Source organism: Aspergillus mulundensis (assembly GCF_003369625.1).
Source record: "Aspergillus mulundensis strain DSM 5745 chromosome Unknown scaffold_4, whole genome shotgun sequence".
Taxonomy (NCBI): domain Eukaryota; kingdom Fungi; phylum Ascomycota; class Eurotiomycetes; order Eurotiales; family Aspergillaceae; genus Aspergillus; species Aspergillus mulundensis.
Window position 1 is genome coordinate 2,209,575 of NW_020797892.1, and position 13,492 is coordinate 2,223,066.

Here is a 13,492-nt window from a genome sequence, read left to right on the forward strand (position 1 = left end):
TATTTTAATAATAGTTAGGATAATTATTAATTTATTAATATCTTTTTTTTAAAAAACAAGCCCATCACGCCTTTTTTTTAAAAAAATACTAGGTATTAAAAAAAAATACCTAAAAAGGCCCTTACTCCTACTCCTAATATTAAATAGTGGTTTTTTATTATAGCCTTTACCATATAGTTAGTTATTATTTTTTTTTTTTTAAAAAAATAAAAAATTTTTTTTTTAATACTTTAACTTTAATATAAATATAATTTTTTATTTTAAATTATAATTTAAAATAAGTTTTAATACCAAGCCAGTGGTGTTTTAGCTATAATTTATTAAATCTTAAAATTTTATAAAAAAATAAAAAAGGTAACTACTTTACTTATAACCTTGGGTATAATTTTAAAATCTTATAAAATAAAAGATTTTATACCCCTTTTTAAAGCTATAAATAATTAATAGTAAATAAGTGGCGGTTTAATAATTTTTTAATAATACTAGTAGTTTATTAAACCTTAAAACCTAGTAAAAAAAAAGGTATTTAACTTAATAAAATTATTACCTTTTTTTTTTAAACTAGCAGCGGACTAGTATTATTATAACTAGTTTTTTATAATTTACTAGGGCTTTTTATACATGCTTAAAATTAAAAAGTAATTTTTATAAATTTTTATAGCTAGGCCAGCCCTTTTACTTAATAAAAAATTTATTATATTTATAAATTTATTATTTTTTAAGAATAGCCTTAACTTTTTATTCTTTTTTTTTATTAACTAACTTTATAGTTAATAGTTACTTTTTTTCCCTTTTAGGCTTATCTTGCTATATAAATAGCTTTAAAAAAAATATAAAATACTAAATAAATCTTTAATTAATTATATATACTAGTAAGCCGGAGCTAATATGCCTGCTTTTTAATAATAAATTTAATTTTAAAAAATTTATTATACTTTAGGTTAAGTTTTTTACTTAAATATATTAATTTAATATTTTTTAAAAATATTAAAATATTGTTTTTAACCTTAAATTTTATTAAATAATATTTTTAATTATAATAAAGCGCCTGCTTTTTTTATAACTTATTTATATAATTTTATAAGTTTTTATAAAGCTATTTTAAATGGCGTAAGCGCTTTTTAATAAAAAAATAAAATATTAATTTTTCTAGGTTTTTAAGCCTAAAAATTACTAGTTTTTATTTATGGCTTGCTATAAGTAAAGCGTAGCTAGTTAAATTATTTTTTAAGTTATTATAGGCAAAGCGTGCTAGTAGTAAGTATAATATTTAATTACTTTATTAATAATTATAATACACGCGTAAATATACTTTAAGCGTTTAGTTCTAGCACTTAATTTAACTATTTAATTAAAAATAATATACTATACTAAGTTATTACTTAATATACAGCGCTTAATAAAAGGCTATTTAATACTTTAAAGTAAAAAGTAAACCTTAATTTATTATTATACTTTAGGGCGACCCTATATTATATATAATTTTTTTAATAAATAGGTTAGCTAACTTTTTTGCAGTAATTTTATTAATAATAAAAAGATATTTTACTTTTTTATTAAATTAATTTATAATTACTAAAATTATGTTATAAACGCGCCCTTTATACTTTAATAAAGGTAGGCTAATAATAAAGTTTATAAAAATATTTTTTTATAGTATATTTAGTACTAAAAAAAATATTAAACTTTTTTAAGGTAATTACCTTAAAACCTTAAACCTTTAATATAAAAAATATTTTTTAATATACGCACGTGTATTTTTATTAAGCTTTTTTTATTAAAACTTATAGGTAAGTAATTTAATAATTCTTTTATAATTAAAGTAACCTATATAAAAATTATTATAATATTATTTTATAATTTTATGTTATAACACGGGCACAGGAGGAATATAAATAATACCTTTATAAAAAAAAAGTTTTTTTTTTTTATATTATTTAATAATAAAAAAGGCCTGCCTTAAATTAATAAGAATTATACCTTTAAGCTATTATTATAATTAGCTAGTGAAAATATTTTTTTATTAGGCTATAATTAATTATTATTAAAGGGTATTTATAACTAGTTTAGTAGTTTTTTTTTTGCTTACTATTTTTATAATAAATATTTTAAGACTTAAAAGTTTTAGGTATTTATAAGCTTAACCACGCGGAAAAATAGCTAGGTTTTCTAGTATTATTTTAGTAGTAATTTATTAAAAAAATAAACTTAACTTTTTTTATAAAGTAGGGAGTATTTTAACTTAATACTTTTTATTTTTTATTATATAATTTAATTATTATAATAATATATTTATTAAATTATACTTGCCTAGCTTATACTTTATTTTAAAGTTATAAGCTATAAGTAATTTTACCTATTATACCTACCTTTAATTTAAGACCTTTATTATAAAAAAATAATATAGGTTATTATAATTATACTACACGTGTATAAAATATAAAAAGCCTTTAAAATAATAATATTACTTTTTAAAGCACTTAACTACCGCAAGTAGTTTTTAATTATAAATTTTATAATAAAGCTTTAATTTATATAATTAATAAAAATAAAAGGCTATAAGGCGCTACTAGTCTTATTTTTTTTTATTAGGTAATTTTTTTTGCTTTAGCTATATAATAATTTTTATAATAGTAAACCCTAATATGTTAATAATAATAAAAAGTTTTTTTTAAAATTAAAGTATTATAGTACTAGTGGCCCGGTAAAGTTTAATTTAATTTTTTTAAATATATTTTTTATATTAATAGGGAATAAAAAAGGCCTGCTTTTATATTTTTTTACTATTTTTATTAAAAGCTAGGTTATTAAACATGTTACTTTGGTGTAATTAGGAATAAAATATTAAAAGTAATTTATAAAGCTTAAAAAAAACCTATAATTTATAAAATAATATTAATTCTAGCTAATTAATAATAGTCCGGCTATAGTTTAAATTAATAAATATTTTTTTTTATTTAATAATAAAGCCTAAAAACTTTACCTTTTTTTTATAAAAACTATATTTTAATAATTTTATATATAAATTATGCCTTTTTAATTAATTAAGGACTTTTTAAACATGATACACATGTTTTTTTTTTATTTTAAAAAAAATAAGAATATTATTAAGGTAAATAATATAAAATTTATTAAAAATCCCGCTTATAGCTATATTTATATAAAATTAAAATATAGCTAGTATATTTATTAAGCTAAAAAATATAATTATATATTTATAGTAATTATAATAAGTCTAAAACGCCGTTTTTTATTTATCTTCCCTTTTAATTTATATCCTATAATACATGTCACGCAGATCTAGCTTAGTAAAGTATTAGGTATTTATTAGCTAATTTATTAGCTTGTTAATACATAGTAGTAAATACTAATTTTTATTAATTATTATATTTAAACCGCGGTAATTAATATAAAAATATAAAAATTTATTAGGTTTTTAAATAAAAAGCACTAGCGCTTTAGTATTACTTTAAAATAACTTAATTTATTTTTTTTAAGTATTTTATTAAAATACTTTTTTAATATTTATAATTTATACTTAAAAAAATTATAAATAAAACCCTATAAAGGCTTCTTACCTTTTTTTAATAAAATTTTATGCTTTACTTTACTAATTAAAAGTTAAGTAGCTTTTTATTTAAAAAAAACTTTATTTTAATAAATATACTAGGGTGGTAGGACTACCTTTACTTTTTTTTTAATTTTTTTTAATTAATAAAATATTATAAGTACTAGTTTCCTGCGCATAGTTTTTATAAACTTTTATAATATTTTAATTTTAATAAAAAATATATAATTTTACTAAGTTTATTTTACTATAATAAGGTAAAAGTCTGGATTTAATTTAATTATTTAAGGATATTTTAAAACTACTTAATAGTTTTTATAAATAAAATTAATAATATAATATACTAAGTTAAATATTTTTATAACTTTTTTTAAATTATAAACCTAAGTACAGGCTTGCAAACACCCGTAGTAAAAAATAAAGATATTATTAGTATATTAAACTAGCTATATTATATAGTTAGTATTTATTTTAATACCTTACTTTTATAAATATTAAACTAAAATAAAATTAATATTAGCCCTAGTATTAAGTAGTACCTTAAATTATTAATTTATTTTATTTTTTTATATTTTAAGATCCGCAAGAATAAGAAAAGTAGTTTTTTTTTTTAAATTATATAACTTTAATAACTTAAAACCAGGAAATTATTATTTATTTTTTACTAGTTTTTTTTTAAGCTTTTTTTTATTTAAACAGGCCTTTAATAAGTAGCCTAATTTATTATAATTAAAATAAAAACCCTTTTTTTTATAATATTTTTTTTTTTAAAAAGCAAGTTGCTGCTTTTTTTCTTACCTTTTTTTTCCCTTTTTTAAAAAAGCCACTTTACTACTATTCTAGTTTTATCCTAAGTTATCCTTATTTTTTTTATTTTTAAAATTAGAACTAGCTCCGGACTTTTTTTTTTCTTAGCCTTTAAGGCCTTATTATATTTATTAATAAATTTTATATAAATTACTACTATATTTACTTTAAATATAGTTTTTAAGGGTTTTTTTAACTTTTTTAAGTATAAGTAAATATTTTTATTATAAGTTTTAATAAGTACTTATATCTTAAACTTTAGATTATTAAAGTATAGGCCTAATTTTATAAAGTAAAGTCCCTAAAAAATAGTATTTTAAATATTTTATTATTTAATTAAAAAATATTAAGTAGCGCGGTGGCCCTGGTTTGTAACTAGGTTAACTTATATATATATAAATTTTTTAAAATTTGCCTAGGTTTACTTATTATTTTAAAATTTAACTTAACCTTTTTAATAATTACAGGCATTTTTTAAAGCATTTTAAATAATAAATATAATTTTTTTATTATTTATTTAAAACCTTTTAGGGGCGTTATAAAAGTAATTTTTTAACTTTTTAACCTTTTTAAACTTAATTTTAAGCTTTTAAAAAGCCTTTTTTTTTTTAGTAAAGCTTATAATTTTTAATAGCCTTTTAGTACCTTTTTTATATATATTTAAAACTTTTAAACCCCTTAAAGCTAGCTTTACTAGCACTAGGTTTTAAAGATAAAATAATTTTAAAATAATAGCTTAAATTATTTAAGCTTAACTTTAAACTAAAATTAAAAAAATTACTAAAATTAATTTTTTTAAAGCTTATTAAAAGTATTAATAAGAAAATTAGCGCGGGGATTAATAGAAAAATTAATATAAAAATTAATAATTTAATATTATTTTAGCTTTAGGTTATAAGGGTAACTTTCCCTTATTTTTTTTTAAAAAAATATCCTAATTTTAATATATAATACTAATTATGTTAGGGTTAAAAAATAAATAAGCTAAAAGTTATAATTTTAGGCTGCTTTTTTTTTAAAACACCTTTAATTATAATAAATTTTAGATTAATAAGTTTTAATAATAATATAAAATAATAAAATAAAGGGTATATTTTACCCTATACTTTACTAAGCTAGTAAACTAAATTATTTAAGTTAATTTTTTTTTTTTAACTATTTTTAATAGTAATAAAATTTTTAAGTATAAATAAAAAAGGGGACACTTTTTTAGCTATTTAAGTTTAAATTTTAAAAACCTTAATTAAAATGCTTATAAACTACCTTTACTTACCCTTTAAAAATTTAGTTTAAAATATTATTATTAAAAAAGTTTAAAAAGTAGTAGGTGCAAGCAACTTTAATTATAAAATTAATAAGTTTTAAAAATTTTTACTAATAATAAAAATATTAATAAAAAAATTTAATTAATAAAAATAAAGTATTTTAAACCCTATTAAATAATATTAAAAAAGTTACTTAAAAATTTAAAAAAAAAACTAGCTTTAAGGCTATTTTTATAAACCTTTAAGCTATACTTAAGCTATTTTTAATTAAAAAATAAATATAAATTTAAATACTTTATATATAGGTTCTTACTTTAGCCTATATTTAAAATTTATTTTAGCCTTACTTAACTAGTAGCTAAGACCCTAAATACTAATAACCTAGTTAAGTTATATAGCCTAATATAATAATAAGGTATACTAAGCCTTGGCGGCCTAAGGCTAAAGCTTAGGTTACCTAAGGCGCTAACTCTAGACTATTAGTGGATTAGCTCCAGTAACATCAAACAGAAAAATGTTGGCCCTGACACTTATAAGCTTTTATATAAGTTAAAAAATAATATTAATAAAGTATATTTTTAAAGCGCTTAATAATATAAAAAAAGTATTAATATAAATATATAATAGCCAGCCTTTACTTTTTTTAAAAAAGCTTTTTAAGGTTTTTATTTTATAAGAAAAAAAAAGGTATATTAATATAAAATAAAAGGCAAGCTTAAAATCTAGCATGTTATAATATTAATATTTAATTTTTTTAAAATAAAAAAGGTATAATTTAATAAATTTCCTAGGTATTAAAGCTATTTTTAATTAATAAAAGGTCTTTATATAAAAAAAGTACTTTTTACTTATTAAAAGTAAAATAACTAGCACTCTCGCGGTATTTAATTAAAATTAAATTTAAATAGCTAGTAAAGCTTAGGGCCGTGGTAAATATAGTTAATAATATTAATTAATTAATTTTTTTAATATATACTATTAAGGTGTTTATAAATAATATTATATTATTTATTTTTAATAACTAGGAATATTAGGGGGGGTATTAGTACTATTAATTAATATATTATATATAATATTTATATTTTTATATAAAATTATATGGTGTTATAAATATTATACTTAATTTAATAATTTAGTATATTTAGCGCGCCGCGTTGGGGTTATATAATATTACCTAATTTAAAACTGCCGGCACTACGAATTTAATGGATTTCGCCGAGCGCTCCCGTGGCAGAACCTCTCTAATGACGATCGCTTCGCCGACTCCCCTATATATACTCCGGAGTACTATCCGAGCGATCCGGCTACGCAATAGGCACAACAGCCTCCGGGCTGGCGCTAATTGATGCTACACCAGGGAGTAAAGAATTCGGTAAATTGTTTGAATTCCACAGATCCGTTTATGGGAGTTTGGCGAAGTCACGATTTTGTGGCTTGGCCATCGAAGGTCTAAAAAGGGTCCCTCTCCATGAAATATCAACCTTCACCGAACACCAATCAGTAGCTTGGTTGACCCAACACTTGCTAAGTCCACTAAGTGTCTCGAACCCTCCAAATTGAAGACTAGAAGCGCCTTCGAATACACCTGCATGATAGCGTCAATTACGGTCTAGACACCTGCGAACCGCCCAAGAATAGCCGACATCCTACTGAAGCAATTCTGGAGCCGAAAGTCATGGGAGAGGAGTGCGATCGTTGGCAAGGGGTACTCTTTCTACAGGTACCTTTGACCTTCCATGACGAAAGACAGTGATTTCCTAGGCTTACACCACAGTGACCTCCAGCTTGGTTCTGTCGTTTGCAAGCTTAAGGTCTTACCCACTTAATGGACCCAGATATAGCCCGCGAGGGCAAATCCAACCCGATGAAATGAAAGCGGATGGGCACACATTGACACAGGCCCCGTAACGAACGATTCTCACGTCCTAGGACTGGGGTAACATGGCTGTTGCATGTGTCAAGCAGGCGCTACTTCAGGTAGACCCTCAGCCGAGGTGGTCGATACGACTCAATAGAACAGTTACCGGCTTCAAGACTGTGCCAACCCATGAGGCATGCCGCGGCTGCAGTCACTATTACGAAGCACATGGGCACTTATAAGGGCTTTTTTGAACGGAAGTACGGGGTCCTATGGTTTTAGCGCGTATACTTCATTTCAAGAGAGTTGTATTCTTTTTCTATCATCACATTGTAATCTAAGTTCGCTGGGGGCGACTATCTAGGTAAGAATACACATCGTCGGCTAGATATCGACACCAACTGAGGATAACAATGCCTGGGTAGATTGACATTTGAACAAAAAGACCCCAATAGTGTCGGTACATGACATAACCCAAGCATGATATTGATCCAACAATTGGTCGTACTCGTCTCGGACACGTTCAAACGCGGAAGGGAAAGAGAAGGAAATGAAGAGACGAAAAAGAAGAGATGAAGAAGAGAACCCGAAGGAAAGGATGCATCATTGACAGCCAAACACCACACTCGTCAGGGCATTCCAACAAGACCAACCCTCAAAGCCCCCTGTCAAGCTCACCCAAAGCAGCATTCACCTCAAACACCTCCTTAACATCCCTCTTCTTCGCCCCCGCCCTCTTCAACGCGCCAACAAGCAGCGCCACAATCTTCTCATTCCAATCATACGACGCCCGCGCCAACGCACTCGGATACCCGCGATGCGCCGCAGCCGTCGGATCCGCGCCACGACACAGCAGGAAGTAGACCATCTCCAGCAAGCCATGGCTAACAGCGACATAGAGGGGCGGATCAAGTCGGCCGGACGTTCTGAACTGGGCGAGGGCGCGCAGCCCCATCTGCACCCGCCCCTTTGGGTTTGTGTCAGCGGTGCGCTTGTAGATGTCCCGCAGTATTTCCTGCTCGAGGGTCTTTCCTTGCGCCGCGGTACGACAGGCCTTGTTGACGTCTGCGCCCCCGTCCAGGAAAACGGAGGCGAGCATGATGTTGTTCTTGCGGATGGCGTGGTTAAGCCCGCTGGCGTTTTGGTGCGCGATGTTGATTGTCATTAGACGTGGGCCCAGGAGCTCGTAAGTGAACTTGTTTGACATTGTGAGGTGGAGGAGGTCGCGTGAGGACGAGGTGTTTTCGGCGACCATTATGATGAGTTCGGAGGGGAGGTCCATCAGACGGAATTTGGCGCCGGGGCCTGAGCTGCTGGAGGTATTGGTGGTGGACATTTTGGACGTCGATAATTCGGGCGTAGGTGGAGGTGGTATTGATGATAGCTTGTAGTATCAATGGAAAATGATAATGATAAAGGAGGTAGATGTTTTTTCTGGACGGTTTGTTGAAATGGCGGGGCTTTTCGAGATGGTTTTTTGATAGTTTTTTGAGATGATTTGTAGAAATGGTATTTGATGAATATGATACGGATAGAGGTAGGTAGAGATGGAAGGTGGTGAGTAGAGGAAAGTTCTTTCTGGAGCAAAGAGATGTTTTATATCAGGACTCGAGGAGTTCCGAAGTTCCGTAATCCCCAAATTGATGCTTCATTCACTTCTGGACTTAACCCTAAGCATTGCCAGTGAAGGATCGTGGCCGCCTTTATATTGCCACCTAGTGCAATGTCCAGGCCTAGCTACTGTGCCATTGAAACCATGAAGATATCTAGACTTCTGAAGTCACGAGCCACTGCTTACAATTCGTCCTTCTGTGCGGTTGAGAGCAGGTAGGTAGATGGACTAGCCGAGCGCAGACGACACAGAGCATAAGCGGAAGATGAGCTGTAGACGCTCTTCAGTAACTGACAATTATTGACTGACTATGGCGAAATAGGAGACATGAGGTGAAGAACAAAGCCATTCCTAAACTTAACCCAGGAGCTCACGCCTGACATAGATAACAACGATAGCCCGTGCCCTTAGGTAGGACACTAGTCTGCTTTAAATTTACCAGTGGTAAGGCTGACCTCCAGTAAGCGCAGGTCCATTCTAGCTCTTCCCTATACCAATTAAAGGGCAGAGAGGAAGAATTTATGTTAATATCACACAGGCCTGTAACAACCCAGCGGGCGTCACAATGCGGAGGGTGGAACTAAGACCGTCCAGGCTCAAGCGCTGCATTTCATGTCCTTTTGCCCTACAGTGGGTAATGCCACTGCGCGGTCGTAATCGTCGCTCTCTAGGGAGCTAGATGCATTGGCCCTACCCCAGCCTATTTAATCATCTTTTGGACCAATGCCTGCTCTCTCTGCCACTTATCTCCTTCCAGTCTTGACAGAGAATCAATTCTGGGTCAAGCTCCCCAATAAACACCTGCCTCACTCGTGAATCTCTACCCATATACGAACCAGCTGTCCATCACTCATCCCGGAGAGCATCGTAGCATTATGGCAAAAGCAGTCGGGGTGGCTTGCTATCTCTAATTACCAATGATATAGCTAGAGCGTTTATCACCACAGCCAGTTGAAGATTGATAGGCAGCCTGAACCCGAAAGAAGTCTACTGATGCTTGAAAGTCCGTATAGTTGTAACTAGACTGGCATTAGGGGGCCAGGCCTCCCAGTTGGCGTCGAGGCCATCTTCTTGGCGTCGAGCATAACGGTCCAAAAACCCCGTGTTTTGGGCCGGATGTTCAATGTGTGAATATATACACTGCTGAATAAATTAGGGCTGGGATGTGGTTGTGGAACCGATGATCTCACTATCTCCGCATATCATTTTATTCTTATCGCCGGGACCCGGGCGGCTCCTCATTCCGCCCACGGGCTGTCAGGAATAATGCATACTCCGTAAAGTGACTGGATCTATTTGTCCGGGAACTGGATCGGGCCGGCTCGGCTGCATAAGGTTGTGCCCATAACAGCAGCAACAAGGCTGCGTCTCTGCTGCAGCGTCCGTGCAACTCCGTGTCAGCTTATGCCATGCCCATATCATACCAGCTAAAACGGTGTTCGGCATAAATTGCCCCCGTTCATTTGTATGGTTCGTATCAATAGCTGACCGCTAGTATATGCTTCGTGGAGGAATAGCAGTAGTCATGGCGTCCTTCGCTGATATCGAGGACGAACAATAAAAGATATCCAGATACTTCTACCACAACAAGGCAGATGGGATCTTGTATTATTTATCACCCTCAATGTCTACTAGTAGGCATAATTTGATATATTCCACATCTATTGTTTTCTGCTTGTCATTTTGCGACTACCACATTGCCCGAACTTCAAAGTCATCACTGAGCCCTACATCAATTTGGCCCTTACTCCTAGATTCAGATGCCTGGTATATCTGTCGAAGCTGCTGTCGGCATTGCTGCGGCGATACTCGCTATCGTTCCTATCTCGATCTCTGGATACCGTTGTTGGAGGAAGAGAGCTAAACGTGGAGGCGGGGGCTCTGAGGCTCATAATCGTATGTTCCCTTATCAGTATGTTCAAGGTGGTTTGGTCCTCTATGTTGACATTTTTGCTATACAGCCCGTTCGCAGAACTATATCTTGCCTCTGTGGCGGTGTCACAACCCTGCTCTAATCGACAAGGACCACAATAAACCGCTTCTAATGCCACTATTACTAGGGCAGGGCACGGGCTCCTCACTGGTAGTAGGTACTCCAGAAACTACAAGAACAAATAATTATTTGTCCCTGCTTTACGGTGCTAACGCAAGACTTGCCAGCAGCGACGGACAATATATATAGGGGGAAGCTTCACCGCCACCCAAATAGGCTCTATCTGCTGGGTTTTCCAGGATTGATTGGTATTATGATTATTCGATCTCAGATTAGCGAAGGCGTCTTAGATAATATCATTTGTTTATACTAGCGATATAGTTACTATAGTGTAGAGTCTGGAATGTTGTTGTGGAACCAATGACCTCACTACTCGGTATCTCCGCCGTGTTTTTCTTATCAGCGGGCACTCGGAGCGGCTCCCGCATTCCGCCCTCCTGCTGGAGCTTCCCTGTTTTCCCCTCAAAGGTTCTCCTGTCCCATGTCACCTCGTTTTATCATTCCGCGGGCATTGAGTACTCGAACTCCATGAGCCTTGTTGACAATGGCAGAGCACATCCCGTCACCTCGATCCACCACTCCCCCTAACCCCGTGGGGTCAATGCCGAGACCCGGACCTCTGGCAACCCACACCGACACCGACAGCCCAAGATCTCCGCGCGACGAAGCCAATCTCGACCCAGATAACCTAGAGCTGCACGAAATCGATACGCAACAGGATGATGACTCGGGCGCGTCGATTTCATCGGGAGAATACCGTATCACAACGCGCCGGACGGTTTCACGGACGGAGACGAGGCAGACGCAGCGGCGACGCGACGGGATCATCGGGCGGATACAGCGGTTCTGGACGAGGAATGTTGTCCTGACGGTGGCGCAGAAGAAGAATCGGGATTATTTCGGTGGGTCGCTCTCTTCCCGTACTGGAAAACTGGGTTGAGGGACAGCACGTGTAGGAATTGTCGGAGAACACTGCTAACGGCCTCGATTCAATCATTAGCTCTTGAGCGAACGTTCCTCGCGTACATCCGCACCTCGGTCATCCTTGCAATGCAAGGCGTCCTTATCGCGCAGCTCTTCCGGCTCCAATCTGCTCACTCCAGCAAGGGCCTCGGATACCACGATGTCGGCGTTCCCCTATCGGTGACTTGTCATTGCGCGGCTATGTTGACGGCAATACTGGGAGCACATCGGTTCTGGAAGCAGCAAAATGCGATAGCGTTGGGGACGGTGTATTCGGGTGGATGGGAGCTGAACTGCATTGCGTTTCTGACGACGGCGGTGAGCCAGGAGAATCTCAACTAGAAGGTTCAATTGAGCTGATGGATGGTCTAGATCACGATTGTGACGTTCGTTTTATCGGTGCTCATTGCGGCGACACTATCGTGATGAGGTTGGATGGTATTCGGCAATGGACGACGATGAGGCCGGGAAGGCGAGATGATGCGAACAACAAGATTTAGATCTCGGGGACCGACACTTTATATTTACAGCCAACAGAAAAAGCAATCTGCTGGGTTCCACCACAGAAAGCCCGCTATCAACGATTTACTGGCGTCTTCAATATTGCTCAGCGCCAAGAAGAATTGCGTGATTGAGGCTGCGCTGACAGACACGATTGGCGAGGCGACCGTCTGAAACTTTCTGGACAATGGTTCGCGACAGAGAACTCGTCTCATTTCCCACGGCATACACATGAACCTGAATCCCTGAAATCTGGGGATACCGACAGTGCGGGACTGTGGGTACAGCTCCAGGGGGATCCACGGCGACAGACCACGGCTCCGTCTTCTAGATTCTACCCCGCGGTCCCCAGGAACATTCAGTATTATTTCATTCTACGTTGAACAAGTCAATGACTGTATCATCCCACCCCAAGCCGTGCTCTTCAGACCGAATTAGACGCAACCACTTGGTCTGAGACCAAGCTTGTAGCCCAATGACTTCAAGGTCTGCTAAGGAACAGAGCTCCGTACGGCACGTCGCTCCGCACTGGCACTGACTCTTTGCAAAGCACCATCCGACGAGGCCCCCTGAACACCAAACTCAGCCCATCCTGGTCCGAGGTCCACGTCAGATGTTTCACGAATTAACGGTTAAACCTTGCTCCACTCTTCTTAGGTTGCAGCTTGCCACAGTTGTCATCGCCAATAAGACCTCCAAATCCACCATTCTGGATTGTTAGCCCACCAGCCACAGCTTATCTCACCTTTTCCTCAACCTTGGGCCTCCAATCTCCGCACCAGAAGACACGCCAAGAGCGCAGCGGAGCTGAAGAGTGGCCTGTCTGTCCGACGCCCAGGACGCAACACGAACACGCCTCACGCCTGCCGGGACCCGGGATTTGTCCGCCTACTGGCTGCCACGATGACTGACAGGTCGTAGGGGT

The 13,492-nt window shown here is 33.9% G+C and overlaps 2 protein-coding genes across 2 annotated transcripts; one reads left to right on the plus strand and one right to left on the minus strand.

The window, feature by feature from the left end:
- Positions 1–8,153: 8,153 nt before the first annotated feature.
- Positions 8,154–8,834, minus strand: DSM5745_05156 (uncharacterized protein; the record flags this gene model as incomplete). The annotated part of the gene is made up of 1 exon (XM_026747172.1): positions 8,154–8,834. The coding sequence occupies one exon, from the start codon at positions 8,832–8,834 to the stop codon at positions 8,154–8,156; it is 681 nt and encodes a 226-aa protein (XP_026604652.1).
- A 2,813-nt stretch (positions 8,835–11,647) lies between these two features.
- DSM5745_05157 (DUF202 domain-containing protein) lies at positions 11,648–12,492 on the plus strand (the record flags this gene model as incomplete). The annotated part of the gene is made up of 3 exons (XM_026747173.1): positions 11,648–12,005; positions 12,104–12,384; positions 12,439–12,492. The coding sequence occupies 3 exons, from the start codon at positions 11,648–11,650 to the stop codon at positions 12,490–12,492; spliced, it is 693 nt and encodes a 230-aa protein (XP_026604653.1).
- Positions 12,493–13,492: the final 1,000 nt, after the last annotated feature.